The sequence below is a fragment of the Stegostoma tigrinum genome, chromosome 3 (genome assembly GCF_030684315.1).
Source record: "Stegostoma tigrinum isolate sSteTig4 chromosome 3, sSteTig4.hap1, whole genome shotgun sequence".
NCBI classification, from domain to species: domain Eukaryota; kingdom Metazoa; phylum Chordata; class Chondrichthyes; order Orectolobiformes; family Stegostomatidae; genus Stegostoma; species Stegostoma tigrinum.
In genome coordinates, this window is record NC_081356.1 from 114,231,774 (window position 1) to 114,255,131 (window position 23,358).

General features: G+C 41.5%; 1 protein-coding gene across 2 annotated transcripts in view; it reads right to left on the bottom strand.

Annotated features, from left to right (window-relative positions):
- The window catches only part of LOC125451065 (cadherin-related family member 2-like), a 142,178-nt gene that overhangs the window by 93,519 nt on the left and 25,301 nt on the right, over nt 1-23,358 (bottom strand). For both annotated transcript variants that reach the window (XM_048527772.2, XM_048527771.2), the window contains exons 9-17: nt 23,141-23,269; nt 22,964-23,039; nt 20,700-20,800; nt 19,890-20,093; nt 19,640-19,795; nt 6,407-6,571; nt 6,255-6,319; nt 2,549-2,795; nt 105-344 (exon numbers count right to left, since the gene is read on the bottom strand). In XM_048527772.2, the coding sequence (XP_048383729.2) occupies nt 105-344; nt 2,549-2,795; nt 6,255-6,319; nt 6,407-6,571; nt 19,640-19,795; nt 19,890-20,093; nt 20,700-20,800; nt 22,964-23,039; nt 23,141-23,269 (1,383 nt within the window). The remainder of the gene's footprint in view (nt 1-104; nt 345-2,548; nt 2,796-6,254; nt 6,320-6,406; nt 6,572-19,639; nt 19,796-19,889; nt 20,094-20,699; nt 20,801-22,963; nt 23,040-23,140; nt 23,270-23,358) is intronic.

Genomic DNA, 23,358 nt, shown 5'->3' on the forward strand with positions numbered 1-23,358 from the left:
GACGGCTGAGTCATTACCATTGGAATTCCACTCAGACACTGTAAAAGTGACACTTCTATCAAAAAATGGAGAGATCAAAAAAAAATCACTGTTTCATGTCATACCTCCACTTTGATGGCAACCTGTGCTGTAGAGCTACGTGCAGGATTACCACAATCTCTGGCTTGCACAGTTAAATTGATAATTCCATTCAAAGAACCATCCATGGATTCCCTGTCCAATGGTTTGACCACAGATATTATTCCAGTGGAACTATTGATTGTAAAATGTTTAGCAGGATCTCCTTTGATGATTGAGTAAACAATGTTGCTGTTCGGGGAACCCTCCTGGTCCCTGTCAAAAGCCTATGAATGATGAAAGTTCAAGAACAGTGAAACAGTCGCAGCCTTTCATAAATCACACCTTCTGGAAGTCGAAAGCTAGTTTTGTTAATGACTCAAATTTGTGTCAACTGTTGTCTAAAACAGCTGGAGGCTAACAGCATTCCTGGTGATTTAGTGGCTAAGTGTTAACTGATCTGAGCCAATTCAACAAATGCATTCAACCACCTTTGTGTGGAACTTCACCTTACCTGAAGATAGCTGGGTAATTATGTTGACAGTTCACATTTTATTGCAACCGAACCTATCTCAAATCAGTGCCAGCAATATGAGAATCAGAACCCAACTTCTGTATTGTTAGCAACAGCATACACATGGAAAACTAGATCGCACAAGTAGTAAAGTACCTACTGATTTGTCATCACACTACATTAATACCCATGATCAATTTTAACTATTGGTGAGTGAGGCACCTCATTTTCTAAAAATAACCAACTCTTTTTTATTATTGCATAATTAAGTGTGACAATGTAAAAACATATGATTATTAGGTTAAGAGCAGTAAGAAAGAAAATGGGGCTGGAAACTCCAGGCACGGCATATTATTGTTCTGGTTCATGACTATTTTACCCGAGGGAATGTTGATTTACATTTTACCACTTCCAAAAAAAGTCAAGGTCAGTGTCTCAAGTACTTTCTGTAGGTTGGTCCTGTCTTTTTTTTAATTTAAGGAAGGCTAGAGAGAGACATTGCTTAACAGTCAGACACGATTTGTTTAAACCAGAATAACCAATACTGAGGAAACAAAATAAGGGAAACTCTAATCACCGAGCCAGGGGTAGCAGAATGTGAGGAGGTTTCGAGTGGGGGTGGTGTTTGGTAAATATGTGAACAGGGGTGTGTGAGCCAGGGAATTAAGAACAATAAAAACCTACAATATATCTCGTTGAAGTCATTCTCTGCTTGCTGTCTCACTTACATGCTCACTCAAAACATTCTAATTCACTTTGGAGATTTTTCAGGATCAGTCCCTAAGCAGCTGTCTGAGAAATAATGGATAAGAGGCTGGACAATTTGTAAAATAAAGGACTATCCCTTAAAATACAGGGCAGTTGTTATGCTGGTTTCAACAAATCTTCATAATCTGCATAGCCATGTCTATTCTTTAACCCTGGATTCTGTGTCCAAGTGGGGTAAACTGAAATATACCCATCTATTATCAGATTACAGTGCTGGGAAGTACAGCAAAATGTTCTGCATTAACAGACACAAATCACTCTCTGGTATGAATTTATAGAAGTACACAGTGTGGAAGCAAGCCATTCAGCCCACTGAGTTCACATGTCCCTACCCTTTCCCTATAACCCTGCCTTTCCCATTGCTAATCCACCTAGCCTGCACTTCCCTGACTTTAAGGGCAATTTAGCACAGCCAATCCACCTAAACTGCACACCTTTGGACTGTGGGAGGAAACTGGAACATGCAGAGGAAACCTATGCAGGCATGCAGAGAATGTGCAAACTCCACACAGACAGTCACCCGAGGCTGGAATTGAACTCAGGTCCTTGGTGCTGCGAGGCTGCAGTGCTAACCAGTGAGCCACCGTGTCGCCTCAAAAATTGATTATAAGGATTATAGCTCGTCTGATGTTCAAGAACATGAATTGGGATGAGTCTGCCCTGTTTAGTAGAGAAGAGGAATTTTCACATCAATGCTGTTTAGTATGTCTGCATCTCCTGTAGTGCCAGACTGAAGGGACCAAAAATCCCCCTTGTTGCCCCAAATTCTTTGATCTCAATTGGAATGCCCATTTTTGACCCAGATTGGACAAAGTTGTCTAACTACCCTCCCACAACTTTTTGTGCCTGATGTCCCCATTGTTAGAGTGGGACAGAGATGGAGCAGGGTCAGGTTCCAGGTTGGGGGCACAGCTGTTAGGGTTGTTTGGGTGTCGGGAAGGAAGACTGATGTGCAGGCTCAAGTGTGAGTCAGGTATTGTGTTGGGACTCTGTGTGTCATTCAGTTTTATGGTTAGCCAGGATAACTCTTCCAAAGTCAGTTGGAAATTTCCAACTATCCAGAAGATCTGAAGAGACCTCTGCAACATTCCAGCTGTGAAAAATCACACTGTGTTATACACTGTTGCCTTTTTCCTATGGACCTCAACATCACAAACACATCATGACCTATTCAAAAACAAAAATATTTCATTGGAATTTGCCTCGTACCTGAACCTGGGCAATATCTTTGATTACATTTTCCTTAATGAATCCAGCATAACTGTTTCTTTGGAAAATGGGCACTTCATCATTTGCATCTGAGATGGAAACTTCTATCTGTACATTGGTTGCAAGTCCTCCACCATCTCTTGCTTGCAGTGTGGCAAAAAACTGCTGTCTCTTCTCTCTGTCCAAGAACGTTTTATTCTTCACAAAGAAGGTCCCAAGATGTGGGTGCACATCAAATGTCCGCAATCTGTCATTATCAAAGCCAAATATAAACCATTATCTGACTTGTGATTCAGGAATAATATGAAAAATCAGATAGTTAAAGCAATTCAGCCCTTCGACTGAGTCTGCTCTTCTTTCATTAAAGCCACGGCTGGTATTCCAACTTAACTCCACTTTCCCATACTATCTCCATATTCCTGAATTCCCTCTATATCAAAAAAAATCTATCAACTTCTGGCTTGAATATACTGAACAAATAAGCACCAGCTGCCATCTGAAGTAAACATTCCAATCCATTTGTGTTTTATTTTATTGACCGGTACTTTGATTTTGGTGCTTAAATTTTTACTAATAGCTTTCAAAGAAAAAGTATTGAATACATTTCAACTTTGAGTCCTGTAGATGTTTTTGGCAGACAAGCAACTTTATCAGATCCAACTCTACATAGGATAACCATTTGAGCAGGATTTATTGCGATATGCATAAGAATAGCTCTGGTAACATAAATCTTGTAACTGAAATTAGGAATTAACCAAAGATAACAAGGTGTAGAGCTGGATGAATACAGCAGGCCAAGCAGCATCAGAGGAGCAGGAAAGCTGGCATTTTGACCCCTCTTCAGAAATGGGGGTAGGGAAAGGGGGTCTGAAATAAATAGGGAGAGGGGGTCGCAGATAGAAGATGGATGGAGGAGAAGATAGGTAGAGAAGAGACAGACTGGTCAAAGAGATGGGGATGGAGCCACTAAAGGTGAGTGTAGGTGGGGAGTTAGGGACAAGATAGGTCAGTCCAGGGAGGACGGACAGGTCAACAGGATGAGGCTAGTAGGTAGGTAGTGGGGGTGGGGCTTGAGATAGGAGGAGGGGATAGGTGAGAGGAAGGACAGGCTAGGGAGGCAGGGACAAGCTGCGCTGGTTTTGGGATATGGTAGGGGGAGGGGAGATTTTGAAGCTTGTGAAGTCCACATTGATACGATTGGGCTGCAGGGTTCCCAAGGAGAATATAAGCTACTATTCCTGCAACCTTTGGGTGGCATCATTGTGGCACTGCAGGAGGTCCAGAATGGACATGTCATCTGAGGAATGGGAGGGGGAGTTGAAATGGTTCACAACTGGGAGGTGCAGTTGTTTATTGCAAACTGAGCGTAGGTGTTCTGCAAAGCGATCCCCAAGCTTCTGATTGGTTTCCCTGAAGTAGAGGAGGCCACAATGGGAACTGTGGGTGCAGTATACCACATTAGCAGATGTGCAGGTGAACATCTGCTTGATGTGGAAAGTCTTCTTGGGGCCTGGGATGGAGGTGAGGGGGGAGGTGTGGGGGCAGGTGTAGCACTTCCTGCAGTTGTAAGGAAAAGTGCCAGGTGTGGTGAGGCTTGAGAGGAGTGTGGAGCGGACAAGGGAGTCACAGAGAGAGTGGTCCCTCCGGAAAGCAGATAAGGGTGGGGTGGGAAAAATGTCTTTGGGCGTGGGGTTGGATTGCAGATGGTGGAAGTGTTGGAAGATGATGCGTTGTATCCGGAGGGTGGTGGCGTGGTATGTGAGGACGAGGGGGATTCAGTTTTGGTTGTTATTGCGGGGAGGGGGTGTGAGGGATGAGCTGCGGGAAATGCAGGAGACACGGTCGAGGGGGTTCTCGACCACTAAGCGGGGGGATGTTGTGGTCTTTGAAAAACGAGGACATCTGAGATGTGCGAGAGTGGAAAGTCTCGTCCAGAACTGGGGTGACCACTCTCTCCAGGACTCCTTTGTCTGCTCCACACTCCCCTCCAGCCCCACTACACCCAGCACTTTTCCTTGCAACCCCTTCCCCTCCCCCATTTCTGAAGAAGGGTCTAGGCCCGAAACGCCAGCCTTCCTGCTCCTCTGATGCTGCTTGGCCTGCTGTGTTCATCCAGCTCTACACCTTGTTATCTCAGATTCTCCAGCATCTGCAGTCCCTACTAGTGACAGTGCCATTTTGCAACTTGGATCCTGCCAGTTCTAAAGCAAATAGAATCCCAGAACCACAGCATGGTCACAGCACAGCGGAATGCCATTTAGCCCATTGTTGCCTCACCAGCTTTCCAAAGGAGCATCATGACTTAGTACCATTCTCCTGACTTTTCCTGTGTCCTTGCAAGTTGTTTCTATTCACATAAACATCTGATGCCTGTTTAAAGACACAGTGAACCTGCCTCCACCAAAATTCCAGGCATTCCAAATCTGAGCCACTCCTTGTGCAAAATGTTTTCTTTCACATCACATTTGCTCCTTTTGCAAATCAATTTGAATCTGTGCTGTGTTGTTCTTGTTCCTTCTCCTTATGGAGCCTGTCAAGTATTTTGAATGCTTGAATGAGATCACCAATTTATTCAAGTGTGCATTTTCTTGGCAAATCTCTTGTGTTTCGATAATTGGATGGATAGTCTAACAGATATAACTAGTTCAGAGGAAGGGTCACTCGACCCAAAACATTAACTCTAATTTCTCTCTACAGATGCTGCCAGACCTGCTGAGCTTTTCCAACAACTTCTGTTTTGTTTAAGATATAATTTTATCCATCGAATGTCATACCCCAAATTGAAGGTTAGAAGGACTTTCAAAGTGTTCTGCCTTAGAATTTAGTCTTTGAAAACATATCAGCGTGAGCCAAGGTGGTCAGTTGGTACCAGTGCAAAATTGGCACCTTGCATCATTATATTTCCAGTCTTATTTTATTCATTCACAACAATGTTAACACTTCTGGTGAGGTCAATATTTATTACCTATCACATCTTTCTTTTAAGAAGGTGGGCAGTGCGCCATCTTCTGGAACCACTACAGTTTATTCAGTAAATCCAAGGATCGGTGTAATCTTTGTGCTCTTTTCTGCAGTTGTTTGATATAACTGTGTGGTTTGCTAGGCTACTTCACAGGCAATTGATAGATAGCCAGATTTCTGTGAAACTGCAGTCATGTCAAGGCCAGACCAGCAAAGGATGCCAGGTGTCCTACTTTTGTATTTGAACTCAAGTATCCAAATTGCATCATTGAGAAATGCACGGAGAAACTTCTCACTCCATTGCATGGGGAAACCACTGGTCCAGTAAACCAACTATTTGGCAGGAAATAAAGGAGGCTTAGGCCACAATATAAAACAAAGAACAGCGGATGCTGGAGATTCAAACAAATGAAAGCAGAAATTGCTGGGAAACTCAGCAGGTCTGGCAGCATCAATGGAGAGACAAACATACTCAATGTTTTGAGTCTAGTGACTCTTCATCAGAACGCATATATAACAATGCTATATATAAGTATCAATGTTTTATTAGTAATATCACAATTGTTGGGAACATGGTTGTCAGTCTATAAAGAAGTTGTTAATGAGTCAAGACGTAAATACTTCCTTCCAACTTATTCTCCAACATTTTGATTGCAATGAAATCGCCAAAATTGGTGATTCAACACCAACATCAGAATGACCGGTATCACCGTGAATAGCTACATTTAAAGATTAGGAAACTTACACGCTGTCAGATCCAAGAAGTTGATAGGTTATCCTGCGAAAATTTGAGCTATCAGCATCTGTGGCCTTTGTAAACATAAAAAGATGAATAAACAGACTGTACATAAATGATTTTAAAATATATTTTAGTAAAATCTCTCTATAATTTCTTACAGTGATGCAAGTCACGTTGTAGCCATTTGGACTGTCTTCTGAGACTTCCAGTAAAAAATAATCTTGATCAAATTTAGGGCTGTTGTCATTTCTATCTGTTATATCAACATGTACAATGGCAACAGAGCTAAACAATTCTTGTGTCTCCAACTCAACAGCACATATCTGAAAAAATAAGAAATGCATACTTTGATAAACTGTCATTCCAATTAAACAACTGAATAAAAATCATTCAGTAACCAATGTAGGCCAATAACAACAGCTATTTCTATAGAAACTCTAAATATACAATTTATGCATTATTTAAGAAGACCATTCAGCCCATTACATCAGTGTCTACTGTCTGTGAGAGCAACTCATCTAGTCCCACTCTCTAACCATATTCCTCATAGCCATGCCAAACTTTTCTCTTCAAATAACTACTGAATTCTCTTTCGAAGGCCTTCATTGAATTTGCTCCCACAAATTCCAAATCATTCACTACCTAGAAAAGTTTTCCACATGTCGCCATTGCTTCATTTGCCAATCCTCTAAAAAGAGGGCCTCTGATAGTAAACCCTTCTACTGATGGAAACAGCTGCTCTTTACCTACTCAAGCGGGCCTCCATGATTTTGATCATTTATGTCAAATCTCATCTTAATCTTCTCTTCTCAAAGGAGAACAGCACTGGTATCTCCACATTATTCAAGCAACCAATTGTCTCATCACTGGGGCAAAAACAGAAGTTACTGGAATAGCTCAGCAGGTCAGGCAGCACCTGTGAAGAGAAATCAGGGTTAACGTTTTGTGTCCGGTGACTCTTCCTCAGAACTCAGAGGTTCAGTTCTGGGGAATGGTCCCCAGACTCAAAACGCAGACTCTAATTTCTCTGCACAGATGCTGCCAGACCTGCTGGGCTTTTCCAGCACCTTTGGTTTTTGATTCTGATTTATAGCATCCACAGTTCTTGGTTTGTATTTCATCATCTTTGGGACCATTCCAGTCAATCTTTTTTTGCACTCTAAATACTTTCATATTCTTGATAAAGCGTCGTGCCTAGAACAAGAAATTGTACAAAATAATCCCATTCTGTGGCACTGCCACCATGCCACATAAGACAGACATCAAACAAATTTAGCAATGCATGGTTGGGTATCAATGACAAGCTGTGGGCCATCAACAGCAGTCGAATTGTATTAGCCACAGTTTGTCACTTCATAGCTTGGCATATGTTCCATGTACTATTACTACCAGGTCAATCCTGGCTCAGTAAAGAGTGCAGGAAGACATGCCAGGCGCAGAACCAGGCATTCCTAAAATTAGGTGTCAACCTGATAAAGGTACATAAGAACGTAAAAAGGGAAGAACATAAGGACTAGGAGTAGGCAATTCTGTCCCTCAAACCTGCTCCACTAATTAATGCAATCATGGATGATCTCATCTCAACCTAACTCCACTTTCCTACTTGCTCCTCATAACTCTTTACCAATTGTTAATTAAAAATCTGCTATTCTCTTCATTAAATTTATTAAGTATCCTGGATTTCTTCACACTCTGGCTACTGAATTCCACAGACTCATGACCCCTTGAGAGAAATTATTCTTTCTTATATTTGCTTTAAATATGCCAATCCTTAGCCTAAAACTATGACCTCTTGTTCTAGATTTCCCCACATAGAGAAGCATCCACTCTCCGCCCAATTTGTCAATCCCCTTTAGCATCTATATACGGCTATTAGATCTCTTCTCATCTTTCTAAACTCCAGAATGTATAGGCTTAAGCAGCTCAATCTCTGCTCAAAAGACAAGATTTCCATCTCTGGAATTAATTGAGTCAACCTCCTCTGAACTGCTTCTAAAGCAATTCCATCATTTCTCAAGTAAGCTGTACATAGCACTCCAGGTGCGGTCTCACCATTGTCTCGTACATTTACAACAGCATTTCACTACTTTTATACTCCATTTCTTTAGCCATAAAATACCAAAATTTCACATGCTTTCCTTATTACCTGCTGTACCTGTATACTAGCTTCCTACAATACATGCATGAGGATATCTCTATGCACTGAAGCACACTGAAGTTTCTCTCCATTCAGATAATAAGTTGACTTTCTATTGTTCAGACCAAAATGGATAACTTTACATTCATTCACATTAAACTTCATCTGCCAAATCTTGGTCGATTCACCTAACCAGATCCGTTTGTAAATTTCCCTGCCTGCAACAGTAGTTGCAGAGTAGCAACTCGCCAAGTTTAAGGGCATTTAAATGGTCATTGGATAAACATATGGATGATAATGGAATAGTTAGGTTAGATGGGCTTCAGTTTGGTTTCAGAGGTCAGCACAACATCGAGGGCCAAAGGGCCTGTGCTGCGCTGGAGTGTTCTATGTTCTAAGTTCTATTATTTCTTTATTGCAACTGACTTTCTTACTTATTTTAGTGTCATTTGCAAATTTAGCTATAGTATATTTTATTTCACCTTTTGAGTTATTAATTAGATTGTAAATAGTTGGGCCTCAAAGATACCCAACTCGTTCAAGCTTGCCGACCAGAAAAAGACGGATCTATTCTGACTCTTTGATTTTGTTAGTCAGCCAGCCCTCTATTCAAACTGATATAGTACTCCTAACCCCTCTGGAAGTCGAGCCATACTACGTCTGCAAGATCCCCATTATCAATATTACCTGTTATATTTTCAAAGAGCTCCAGCAAATTAGTCAAACACAATTTACCCTCCATAAAATCATGCAGACCTTCATAAAACCATGGATTGTGTTTTGTTACTACTTCTTTATTAATGATTCCAACAATTTCCCAACAACAAATGATAAATAACTGGTCAGTAGTTTCCTATTTACTGCCTCCCTTGCATTTTGAATAAGGGTATTAGAACAAAGAACAAAGAAAATTACTGCACAGGAACAGGCCCTTTGGCCCTCCAAGCCTGCACCAATCGAGATCCTCTGTCTAAATGAGTCATCTATTTTCTAAGGGTCTGTATTCCTTCGCTCCCTGCCCATCCATGTACCTGTTCAGATACATCTTAAAAGACACTATCGTGTCTGCGTCTACCACCTCCACTGACAACGCGTTCCAGGCACCCAACACCCTCTGCGAAAACAGCTTTCCATGCATATCTCCCTTAAACTTTCCCCCTCTCACTTTGAACTCATGAACCCTAGTAATTGAGTCCCCCACTCTGGAATAAAGCTTCTTGCTATGCACCCTGTCTATGCCTCTCATGATTTTGTAGACCTCAATCAGGGTCCCCCTTAATCTCCGTCTTTCTTATGAAAATAATCCTAATCTACTCAACCTCTCTTCATAGCTTGCGCCCTCCATACCAGGCAACATCCTGGTGAACCTCCTCTGCACCCTCTCCAAAGCATCCACATCCATTTGGTAATGTGGTGACCAGAACTGCACACAGTATTCCAAATGTGGCTGAAACAAAATCTTATACAACTGTAACATGACCTGCCAACTTTTGTACTCAATGCCCCATCTGATGAAGGAAAGCATGCCGTATGCCTTCTTGACTACCCTGTTGATCTGCGTTGCCACCTTCAGGGAACAATGGAGCTGAACACCCAGATCTCTCTGTACGTCAATTTTCCCCAGGAGTTTTCTATTTACTGTATAATTTGCTCTTGAATCAGATCTTCCAAAACGCATCACCTCGCATCTGGCCGGATTGAACTCCATCTGCCATTTACCTGCCCAACTTTCCAATCTATCTATCTATATTCTGCTGTAATCTCTGACAGTCCCCTTCACTCTCTGCTACTCCACCAATCTTCATGTCATCTGCAAACTTGCTAATCAGACCATCTATACCTTCCTCCAAATCATTTACATATATCACAAACAACAGTGATCCCAGCCCTGATCCCCGTGGAACACCACTAATCACAGGTCTCCACTTTGAGAAGCCACCTTCCACTACTACTCTCTGTCTCCTGTTGCCTAGCCTATTTTTTTTATCAATCTAGCTATCACACCCTGGACCCCATGCGACTTCACTTTCTCCATCAGCCTGCCATGGGGAACCTTATCAAACACTATACTGAAGTCCATGTATATGACATCTACAGCCTTTCCCTCATGAATCAACTTTGTCACATCCTCAAAGAATTCTATTAAGCTGGTAAGACATGACCTTCCTTGTACAAAACCATGCTGCCTATCACTGATAAGCCCATTTTCTTCCAAATGGGAATAGATCCTATCTCTCAAGATCTTCTCCAGCAGCTTCCCTATCACTGACGTCAGGCTCACCAGTTGATAATTGCCTGGATTATCCCTGCAACCCTTCTTAAACAAGGGGACAACATTAGCAATCCTCCAGTCCTCCAGGACCTCACCCACGTTTAGCATTACATTAGCATTTTTCTGATCCTCTAGAACCTTTCTATAATCCAGGGAATTTTGGAGTAATATTGCCAGTGCATCTATTATCTCTATTGCCACTTGCTTTAAGATCCTAGGATATATGCTGTAGGCCTAGGATATACAGCACAGGACTACTTACATACCAAACAGTGTAAGCAGTATACACAAGAACAAGAACAAAGAACAAAGAAAATTACAGCACAGGAACAGGCCCTTCGGCCCTCCAAGCTTGCACCGATCAGATTCTCTAACTAAACCTGTCGCCTATTTTCCAAGGATCTGTATCTTTCTGTCCCCTGCCTATTCATGTATCTGTCCAGATACATCTTAAAAAACGCTATCGTGCTGCCTCTACCACCTCTGTTGGCAACACATTCCAGATATCCACCACCCTCTGCCTACAGAACTTTCCATACATATCTCCCTTAAATTTTTCCCCTCTCACCTTGAAATCGTGACCCCTAGTAATTGAGTCCCCCACTCTGGAATAAAGCTTCTTGCTATCCACCCTGTCTATACCCCTCATGATTTTGTAGGCCTCAATCAGATCCCCCCTCAACCTCCCTCTTTCTAATGTAAATAATCCTAATCCACTCAACCTCTCTTCATAGCTAGCATCCTCCATACTAGGCAACATCCTGGTGAACCTCCTCTGCACCCTCTCCAGCGCATCCACATCCTTTCGGTAAAGTGGCGACCAGAACTGTATGCAGTATTCCAAATGTGGTCGAACCAAAATCTTATACAACTGTAACATGACCTGCCAACTCTTGTACTCAATACCCTGTTCAATGAATGAAAGCATGCCATATGCCTTCTTGACCACTCTATCGACCTGTGTTGCCACCTTCACGGAACAATGGACCTGAACATCCAGATCTCTCTGTTCATCAATTTTCCCCAGGGCTTTTGCATTTACCATTTACAAGATGATAGGTTCCTATAACCTAAGGACCATATATAAGTTCTGCAGTCCTGCCACATCCCATCATGCATAGTAGTTGATAGTTAAGCAACTAACAGGATGTGGAGGCTCCACAATTACTCCCATCTTCAACAATAAGGGGGAATAAAGGGGAATAAACGGGAAGGCAGCACATCAGTGCAGAAGACAACGCTGAAATTTTGCATCTCTCTTCAGCCAGAAGTGCTCAGTGGATGATCCATCCACCTGAGGTCCTTAACAATACTGATGCCAATCTTCAGCCAATCAGAATTACTCCACATCATATCAGAAATCAGCTGAAAGCACTTTATATTATAAAGGCTATGCTGCCTGACAATGTTCTGGTAATAGTATCAAAGACATATGCTCTAAAGCAGCTGTGCTTCCATATAAGCAGTTCCAGCATGGCTACAACACTGGCATCTTCGCAATAATGTGGAACATTACCGGGGCATGAAATCCAACCCAGCCAATTACCTCCCTTCTGTCTACTCTCAGATCATCTCTCACAGAATTTGCTGAGCATTGATCTCTGTTTGGGGCCCACCAGGGCCACTTAGCTCCTAACCTCATGATAGCCTTGTTTCAAACATGGAAACAAAAGTTGAATTCTGAAGGGGAAGTAAGAATGACTGCCTTTGACATCAAGGCTGCAGTTGACAGAGTGTGGCATTAGGGGTTCTGGCAAAACAGGTGTCAATGGGGATTGTCAATGGGGGAAAGGTCTTCTCTGGTTAGAGTATACCCAGCACGCTGGTGGGCAGTTGGATGTCAATCAGTTGGAGCTGAAGGACATCTCTGCAGGAGTTCCTCAGTGGGTGTCCTAGTCCAACCATTCAGCTGTTTCACCAACGATCTTCCCTCTTTCATGGGGTCAGAAATGAGGATGTTTGCTGATGACTACACAATGTCTAGCTTTATTGATGTCAATTCTGATACTGTACAGGTCTGTGTCCATATACAGCAAGACCGGGACACATCCAGGCTTGGGCAGAAAAGAAGCAATCAAAATTTGTGCAATGCAAATGCCAGTGAAAGATAAGCTCCAACAGCACAGGATCTAACCATCACCCCTTTACATTCAATGCCATTACCAAAACTGAATTTTCCTCTATCAAAATTATGGGGGTTAACAGTGATAGGGTCCCCCTCATCCTCATCTACCATCGCACCAGCATCCACAGCCAAAGGATCACTAGCCACCATTTTCACCACCTCCATCAGGAGGCCACCACCAGACACATATTTCTCTCGCCCCCTTGTCAGCCTTCTACAGGGTCCATTCTCTCTGGGAGAACATGGTCCACTTCTCCCCGACTCCCAACGCCTTCCCATAGCCCCATGGTGCCTTCCCTTCCTTCACAGAAGGTGTAAAAATTGCTCATTTACTTCCTCCCTCCTAGCCATTTGTGGGCCCAAACACACCTTCCAGATGAAGAATCACTTCACCTGCACTTCATTCTATCTCATCTAATGTTTTCGCTGCTCATAATATTGTCTGCTCTACACCGGGGGAACAAAGTTTAGACTGGGTGACCACTTTGCAGAACAGCTGCTTTCAATCTGGAAAAATCACACTGATCTTCTGGTTACCTGCCATTTCAACACACCACTGTGCCCTGATGCCAAAATCTCTGTCTCAGGCTTGCTATAGTGTTCCAGCAAAGCTCAATGCAAGCTGGAAAAACAAAACCTCATTTTCCACTTGGAAATTCTACAGCCTTCTGGACTCAATATTGAGTTCAATAAGTTAAGGGAGTGAGCACCTTCTCCCAACCCGCACACAACAAGTTCTGCCATCAAATGGGTTGCTACCACTAATAACCTATTGTCAGCTACTAACAGTCACCATTTTAGCACCTATTCATTGCCCCAGGTTCACCTTTTCCCATTCCTTCATCTGCCCAACTATTTTTCTCTCTATCTGGCCTTCATCTCCACCTATTATTTACTCCTTCCCCTTGCCCCCATTCTTTCGCCAACGTACACACCAAACTTTTCCCAGCTACAATCAATTCTAAAGAAGAGTCACTGGACCTGAAACTCTTCCTTCTTTCCAAAGATGCTGCCAGATCTGCTGTGATTTTACAGCAATTTCTGCTTTTGTTTATGACTTCCAGCTAAATGTCCTTGCAAAGATAAAACTTGCTTTGCTTTTTCTGCAGAATAAATATGCAAGTAAAAATAAGGAATTTCATCCCCAAGGACTTTGCTGTTCAATGTTAGAACTCTCAAAATTACATTGATTTCATGCCATGCACCTGCATTTTGCCAACTTAACAATTAATTACAAACACAAGTCCTTAGTAATTTGGTTGATCACATTTATTCTGTTTTCTTAACGCCAATGAACCAATGAAATTAACGGATATCAACATAATCAGTTTTGATTGGAACAACATCAAACTGAAAAGGAATGCTTCTGTAATGAAAATAGTTGCATGAGCAACAAAACAGACATCCATTGTGTGTGCAGCCTATTGAACTGTGCTGAGTACAAATAAAGCCATTGAAATGTGTCAGATATACCAAGCATAGATATTAGTGAAGGGATGAATTCACAAAAAGGCAATGTGGAGCAAGTCTGCAAGAATTTAGAAGACAGCACATCAAGGTGGCTTCAGAATTGCTTGAAAATACTAAAGCTGCAAAGGTTGTTTTAAATGTTGGTAATTATTGGTAACTGCACTATTGAAGAGTTTCAGCAGTTTTGCAGGACAGTGTTTAAGAAAAATCCTGACAAGTCTTTTATTTTTTCGGAAGAAAGGTCTAGGCCTGAAACGTCAGCCTTCCTGCTCCTCTGATGCTGCATGGCCTGCTGTGTTCATCCACCTCTACACCTTGTTATCTCAGTCCTACATAATATATCTTAACTTCACAAATAGACAGTGTTGAAATTTCTTTGCAAACGTCAACCCCATCACCATCCTGCCTTTCCTGTCCTCTATCTCAGCTTTTCACACTGCTACACTTCAACCTTAAATCAGGATTCTGGTCCAACTGCATCAGAGTGATTCAAATCAAAGGGAAACATGTGGGCGTTGCAAAAGTGCACTTATCAATATCATCTTCAACCCCATTGTGATCTTTGGCATCAGCAATTTATCTAATCATTGCCAGAGCTTCTCTAGAAATGGCTTGTCTTTCAGCTCTGAAATTATTCCTTTTAGAGTACCCCAAAGATCTATTCGTGGATCTCTTTCTCTTTCATATCTACATCTTACACTTTGCAGATATCTGCAGACATGGTTTGATTGCTCTCTGTAAGCTGATCTGTACCTGTTCTACCTTTCCACCATTTTTCTTGGCCTCCCCAGTGCCTCTGTTGCTGTGGGTTGTTGTGAAGGGGTGAGATCCACCACACTGGTAATGTGCTGGATTAGCACAGTGCTCTGGGGATGTTTGTTCAAATTCTACCATCACAGCCTGTGAAATTTAAATTCAATCCACTTACAAATCGACTATATAAGGGCTCTTGTGGCACAGTGGTCTCTACCTGCACTCAATGGGTGTCTGAACAGATTGAACTGTGCATAATTCTATCTGTCCTCTCAAATGATATAACATAGGATTTACAGCAGTTTGTAGCTACGGAACTTTCACCTAATCCACATTTCACCTTTACTGGGTGAAGATCATTTTTGAGGCAATGGAAATTATCCATAAATAGGCTATGCATGAGAAGGAGATTGAAACTCATGCAGAAGATGCAGATAGGGACTTGCATGCTCCAAGTCTCTGGAATAAAATTTGGAATTGGGGATGAAATGCTCAGGTCCATCCGTGGATCAGAACTGTGTCTCACGTGATTGTTGTACGGCTAACATACTTCCTGGGGTTCACAGCTCCTGCGTCATGGTAAAAATTGTGTCATTTAGTTTCTATTGCTTTTTCTCGGTCTTCCTAACAAAATTTATCACCTCACAAACATCTGAATTGAGCTCTGTACTCAAGTCACTAATCTGTGTCTCCCAAAATATCTTTGTTTACTTTGTGCTAGATTTTAAGGAATATTGTAAACCCTTCCTGACAGCCATCAGCCTGCCAAGCTGAAATTCAACTGTCCTGGGGCCACGTTACATAGATAACAATCTTTATTTCTTTCAGAGATGGACATCCATTCCCATTCCAGAGGAGGTTCCACCCCAGAAAGCTGGCAGCTGCTTCTGGGATCCCAGCCATAATCTGAAAACAAGATGGGATGAGATCACAGCTTAAAGGTAAATCAGGCATTTTTTGGACTGGCTTGATTGGTAGACCGCAATTGACGGGCAAGTCTGAGGGATTGGCTGGGCACAAGGGATAGCTTTTTTGGGGTTACAATCTCAGGGTAGGCTTCCAATGGGTAGAAATTTACTGACGGGCACCCCATGCTGTCAGGCTACCTGTCTTATCCTTCCAGCTGTAGAGGTGGAACCACTCGGTCACAAGATCCTCAACAGGCCTACAGGTAGATGGAGTCAAATCTGAGGTGGTGAGCCCCCTTCCCATGAAATTAACAGTGTAGTAAAACACTGACATTTACTGCTGAGTTTTGTCTCATGAACTGTTACAAAGCTGATTTTCCCTTTAACCAAAATGTAAAAATGCTAGCTATCTGATTGTCATGGGATGCCGTCAAAACCAGCAAACCAAATCAAACAAACATAATGGTCCTGATGATACAAGCAATTACATGCATGTAAGGCTTAGGAACAAAGCTACACTTGCAGAGAGAGCCCTAGGAGTGCAAAGAGGTGGACCATTTCTCCGGGGCACTGATGGTAAGTTACTGGAGCCTAACATGGGAATAGGTGGTAGATAATTAGCTCAGCAAAGTAAAAACTAAAAGCTTAAGTGTTGAATTTGAAATAGAAAAACTGAAAATTGCCAGTGGAGGTAATATTGAGCTTGAATAAGATAGCGAGTTTTGAGAAGATTTGTGGCTCAGGTTGAGGTTCTGGATGTGAGTTTGTTCGCTGAGCTGGAAGGTTAGTTTTCAGACGTTTTGTCACCACTGTAGATAACATCATCAGTGAGCCTCCGATGAAGCGCTGGTGTTATGTCTCGCTTTCTATTTATCTGTTTAGGTTTCCTTGGGTTGGTGATGTCATTTCCTGTGTTGGTGATGTCATTTCCTGTTCTTTTTCTCAGAGGATGGCAGATTGGCTCCAAATCAATGTGTTTGTTGATGGAGTTCCGGTTGGAATGCCATGCTTCTAGGAATTCTCGTGCGTGTCTCTGTTTGGCTTGTCCTAGGATGGATATGTTGTCCCAATCAAAGTGGTGTCCTTCCTCATCTTGAATAAGATATTAGTTGGACCCAAAGTTGAAGCATTCAATGCAGTTTGGCACCAAATTATATAGAAGCTATATAATGGATAAAGGTAGTTGTTCGAGAAAACAGAACTGGAATGTTACTGAAAGAAGGGCATTTTTTTAAAGGCTTTTCGTCTTACCTCATCAGAACAATTCACAAGAAGTATCAAAGTACGTGGTAATTGACAAATATACTGTAGGAGAGTAAAGTTCTAGTTAGTCAGCAAGTGGACTCTGATTGGTAGAGGTGTTACCATGCAGAATGCACCAAATGGTGATGACTGACAGTTAACTGCAAAGATTTATACACATTTTAAACCAGATAGATTCACTACAGTTGGTGAAGAAATGGTCTTAAGAAATGATCCAGAGTATGTGGTCACCTGTTTCGTTAAGCTAAAAGTGATGCAGTACATGTGCAAGTTCTTGTTGCCTACAAAAAGCAGGGCCTGATGTATTGAGACATATAGCTTCCAGTAGGTGTAAGCCCATCACATTGTGAGCCCGACTGACAATCCTAAATTGGCCGACAGTGTAATTCTTCACATGCTCACGTCTATTTAGCAAATGTTTTCCAATCACAAAATCACATGTAACGTGCTCACTGTGGTGTAAGTTTCACCAGCACAGGCTATTTGGTTACTGTCAGTAAGTTACTTGTCGCAAACTGTCTTCAGAGGATCAAAATTTTGGAACTCCTTCTCTAACAGCACTACGTGTGTTCTTATACACATGGACTACTGCAGTTCAAGAAGGGCTTTATGAAATGCAAAACAATTTGGGTTATCCTGAGATCATAAAAAGGGGCCATATAAGTGCAAGCTCTTTCTTTTTTCCTATACCATCAATGTTTCTTTCGGGAAAAGGCATATCGGTCACATGTTCTGTAAGAAAATAACATTTGGGTTACTGTCAAACTCTTATGAACTGTCCAACTTTTGGAGAGTAGCAGTGAGTTTGGAAGATGGAGTAGCATTTTGGGACTTTGTGGTTGTACACATTTATATAATTGTGGTCTAGAGCATTGTATGGGCAACTAGTTCTTTGGCTCTCTTCCATTTATTACTGTTCAACCCTCCAATAGTGTGAGGTCTGATCCTTGCTTGTGGTTTCTTCTCCATTTTCCACATGTTGACAAAGGATATTGGCTCTAGTCTCCAGCATTTCCTGCTCACTGCCTATGTATTTTAGTCCCTGAGCTAACTTATGTTTTTTAACCTCTGCTCACAGCTTCATGCTCGGTCCAAAGACAAATCCCCTGTTAACATGGAGACAATCACGAAGGGACAGAAAGCAAATGAGAAAAATTTTGAAAAGATTGAGAGAGGGAAAATGTAGGAAAAGAATTAACTGAAAAATAATTACAGTGAATACATTTTTAATTCAAACTGAATTATCTTTTCAGGGAGAATCCTAGGATTGTTGAGCAATCCAGGCCACAGGTGAATGTGTGTGGGGTGGGACTTGGGTGGAGGACATCAGTGTCAATAGACCCTTTGGCCCACCAAGCCTACACCAATTCCTAGTCCTTATTTAGACCTGCTACTCATTGCCCATACACGGTTTCTATCCAACTGTTTGTCTCCGTTCATGTGTCTATCAAGGTACGTCTTAAAAGTTGCTCACGGGCCTGATTTCACCGCCTTCACTGACAGGCATCCATCAGCCTCTGCGTGAAAGATTTTCCCTGCACTTCTCCCCTAAACTTTCCCCCTCTTACCTTGAACCCGTGTCCTTTTGTAGTTTATCCATCCTCTCCTCATAACTAAAACCCTCAAATCCAGGCAACATCCTGGTAAATCTTTCCTGCACCGTCTTCATGTCCTTCTGGTAGTGTGGCAATTAGAACTGCATTTAATATTCCAAATGTATGCTAATTAAAGTTTTATACAGCTATAACATAAATTGTGAACTTTTGCATTTGATGCCCAGTTCAATGAAGCCAAGAGAGCTGTATGCCTTCTTCACCACCTCATCCACCTATCTTGCCACTGTCACTGCCACAGCCACATATGTGGATCCATATATCCAGATCCCTCTGAATGTAAATGTTCCTAAGAGTTCTGCTATTTATTGTCTAATTCGCTCCTGAATTTGATCTTCCTAAATGGATCACCTTGCATCTGTCCAATTAAACTCTGCCATTTCGCTGCCCAAACCTGCAAACTATCCTTTGGCAATTCTCCTCACTATCTGTAACTCTGTCAATTTTGGTGCCATCCGCAAACTTACTAATCAGACCACCTACATTTTCCTCCAGATCTTTTATATCTATACAACAAACAACAAAGGTCCCCCCCCACCCCCCGCAGCACTGATGCCCGCAGAAGACCACTAGTTACTGATTTCCATTCTGAAAAGCACCCTTCCACTGCTACTCTCTTTCTTGTATGAGATTTTGAGGGGATTTAATTGAGTGAATGTTATTTATTTTTCTGTCTCTTATTCTAGATAAGGAAAGCAAGATTTATTGATATTGTATGAACCAATCAAAAGACTTTGCTCTCATTGAACATATCACGCTCAAATTTTTAAAATCCTTTCAGTGACAATTCATCATTAAAAATATCATGGTGGGTCAATTATTTAAATAAAATTTACTCAGTTGACCATACCTGAAACTGTAAGAGATGACTCTTCTCAAAGTCTAGTGTCTCAGAGTTTGCCACGTGGAGTGTTAATATCCCCTCATTATAAACAAAATTTTGATTCAAGTTAAAAGCTGTGGAATTTGCCCCAGTAAGAAACACTTCAAATGTCCCATTGTAACCCTGTTGGAGATAGACAAAATGTTATTGAATTCAGTTACCAGAAAATTTCTTCTGTTTTTTTTTAAAAGGTCAAATAAAACTGAAATGAACATACTTGATCAAGGTCTTGTACAAATAGTTGAAGAATGGGTACACCGTTTGCAGTCTCCTCAGGAACACTGACATGAAAAGTGTCAGTAGCCACTCCATGCACTGAGTAAAATACTGGTTTATTGTCATTTATATCAAGTATTAATACCGTAACTGCTGTTGTTGTTGAAGCAGATAGGTCTTTAACACCCTCAACAAGTTCAAAAGCCTATATTGAAGAAAACATTTTCATTTTCCTGTGATTTAAAACAGCATCTGTATTGATGCAGCAAGGTAATGCAACAAAGCTGCACCAAAAAGGATTAAATTTGCTATAATTCCCACCCCCATTAATTTGGATGACCTACTTTTTCTAGTTTTCAAAAATCATCCAAACATCTGCATAGCCTAATCTTGTGTAACTCAAATTCTTTTTAAACTAAGCATTGTAAGCTCTGCAGCTAATACTAGCATTTCAAAATTAATGTTGTTTTGTCCATCCACAGTAGATGTTATAGGCTTGAACCTGAAAGTATTGAATGAACACTAAAAGGCAAATGAATGTATTGGTTCAATACATAATTCCACATATTACAACTGATAGGTTGCATGAGTGCTTACATTCTACTGTCCTCACTCCTGTCAATGGAATGAAATAAATTATATGAATGATATTAACACATTTAGACTGCATCTGGGCAGCAATTTTACCCTAAGGGATAACTGAAATACTGAAACGTGTGGAGCTTAAATCTGTAATGATGTTTAACAGTCATTAGTGCACAGAAGTATTTTAAATCACTATATTAGAGTTTCATGGTTGAATAGGACTCACAGTGATATCGATTGTTATAGGTTCTCTCATCTCTTCTCTATCCAACAAAGAAACGGAACTGATTGTACCAGTTACTTGATCCACAGTAAATGCTTTCATACCTAAAGTAACAAAATGAACAAACCTGTAGCCTTAACATCATTACATAAATTTATATAGCATTTATAACAATTGTAGTTGCTCCCATCACTAATGCTGGTAATGAATTCCACAACCTCACAACATATTGGCCAATGGAATGTTTGTTCTTATTTCAAGGGGCTTGGAGTATAAGACTAAGGAAATCTTAGTGTAACTGTACAAGCTGGTGGTGAGACCACATCTGGAGTACTGTGAGCAGTTTTGGTCTCCTTATTTACAAAAACATATTTCATTGTAGACAGTTTAGAGAAGGTTCACTAGAATGATCCATGGAAGAAACACAGAAACATAGAAGATAAGAGCAGGAGGAGCACATTCTTTAGGATCATGGCTGATAGTCCAACACAATTGCCTAATCCTGCTTTCTCCCCATAACCTTTGACTCCATTCGCCCCTTTCACTGTCCATCTCATCTCTATTACTATTCCCCTTCCCTCCAAATCTCAATTTTCTGCCTCTATTTCCCAGAATCCCTCCATCACCCACCCAACAAACATGCTGTTTAACTTTCATTCTCGAGCTTTCCTTTCTACCCATCCTACTCTCTCTCCACCTTTTCTCTTCATCCCCCTTTTAGGTTAAACCCTTGTTTAAGTTGATTTCTGTTTTTAGTTGAAGTGCATTTGTCTGGCTCAGTCAGATTAGCTAGGACCAAGCAAATGTTGGATTAGATTATGGGACCAGTTGATCATTCACCAAAATAACAGTAAGCATTTAAGTACAAGATGATGGACTGCGGATAAATGAGACTTCCCATGAAGTGAAATACATGAAGAGGCTTCAGCCTCAATACTTGTAAGCGCTTAACCAAAGAATTGGCATTTTCCTGAAGGAGACAACTTTGAGAAGAAAGTTGTGCTCACCAGAGTTCACAGGAAATAATTGACCTCACCAGGTACATGCTGATGGTGGAGCAGATTTGGAGGGTCAAATGGCCTATTCTGCTTCTGTTTTTTATGCTTCTATGAATTAACTGAACAGCTCTCTGAGGAATTTCTCACTGTCTTATTTAAATAATTCTGTCCTTCTACATTTCATACAAATCATTTGGGTTGGCAAGGCAGCTCAATAGTTAGCACTGCTGCCTCATAGCAACAGCATATGGCTTTGATTCCAGCCTGGGGCCACTGTCTGTGTGGAGTTTGAATGCTCCCCCCGTGTCTTTGTGGGTTTCCTCTGGGTGCTTTGGTTTCCTCCCATTGTCCAAAGCCATTGGCCAAGCTAAATTGCCAATATGTGCCAAGGATGTGCAGGCTAGGTGGATTAGCCATGGGAAATGCCAGGTTGCAGGGATAGGTTAGAGGGATGGGTGGGATGCTCTTCGCAGGGTCAGTATGGACTCAGTTGGGCCAATTGGCCTGCTTCCACATTGTAGGGATTCTATGATTCATATACATTCATAGAATCATACAGTGCAGAAGAGGTCCTTTGGCCCAATGAGAAACATCTGCCCATCGACCTAATCCCATTTCCCAGTCCTTGGATGTAGTGACATGCCAAGTGCTTATCCAGGCACTTTTTTAAAAGATGTGAGGCAAGTTGCCTCTACACACCCTCCCAGGCTGTACATTCCAGACCATCACCATGTTCTGGGTGAAAACATTTTCCCTCACATCCCCCCAAAGATCCTGCCACTTATCTTGAACCCATGTCCCCAGAAGACTGACCCTTCAAGAGGAACAGCTGCTACTTATCCACTCTTCCCATGGCCCTCAATCAAATCGCCCCTCAGGCTTCTCAGTTCTAAACAAATCAAACCAAGCCGAACTAATCTTTCCTCATAACTTAGGTTTTCCATCCCAAGCAGCGTCCTGATGAATCTCCTCTGCAGCCCCTCTCGTGCAATTTTCCCACCTGCTCATCAAACAGGCAGAATGGAGCAGTCTGGCCTCAGAACTGTTCTTCAGCTGTTATCGCTGCTACTTAATATCACATAGTGGAAACTTGCCCTTTACAGGGTGTTCCCAGCACTAAATAATTCCCAATACTATACAGATGACAGATTGGCATCTGCAAGTTTAGAACTACCCGGAGTATGTTCAGTGAAAAGAATTAAAAGCATCATTTGTGTTATATCTTTCTTTTATATGGTAAGGATCTCACATTCATGCTGAAATACATACCAGTAATACTATAAGTGACTGGATTGTTAATACCTCGGTCTCCATCAATTGCTGTTACAGTGATGATACTTGTATTCTAAACAAAGAATATTTATGGTTCATTACCAGGTCAATTAGAAATCACATGAAATAATATAACACGTTTTGCAAATGATGTTAATTTATTATTAAACATACCACAGGTAAATTCTCTGGAACTCGAACATAGTAAAAAGAATTTAAATATTCTGGTGGTTTATTTGGTATGTCAATCACATGAATGATCAATCTGGCAGTAGAGTATTGTGTTTCTGGTTCTCCTTGATCCTGTTGAAATAATGAGATTAATTTTACACCTTCCAGCAGGTATTACTAACTTGTTTTTACAAGAACATTACTACTGATTCATCCTCTCT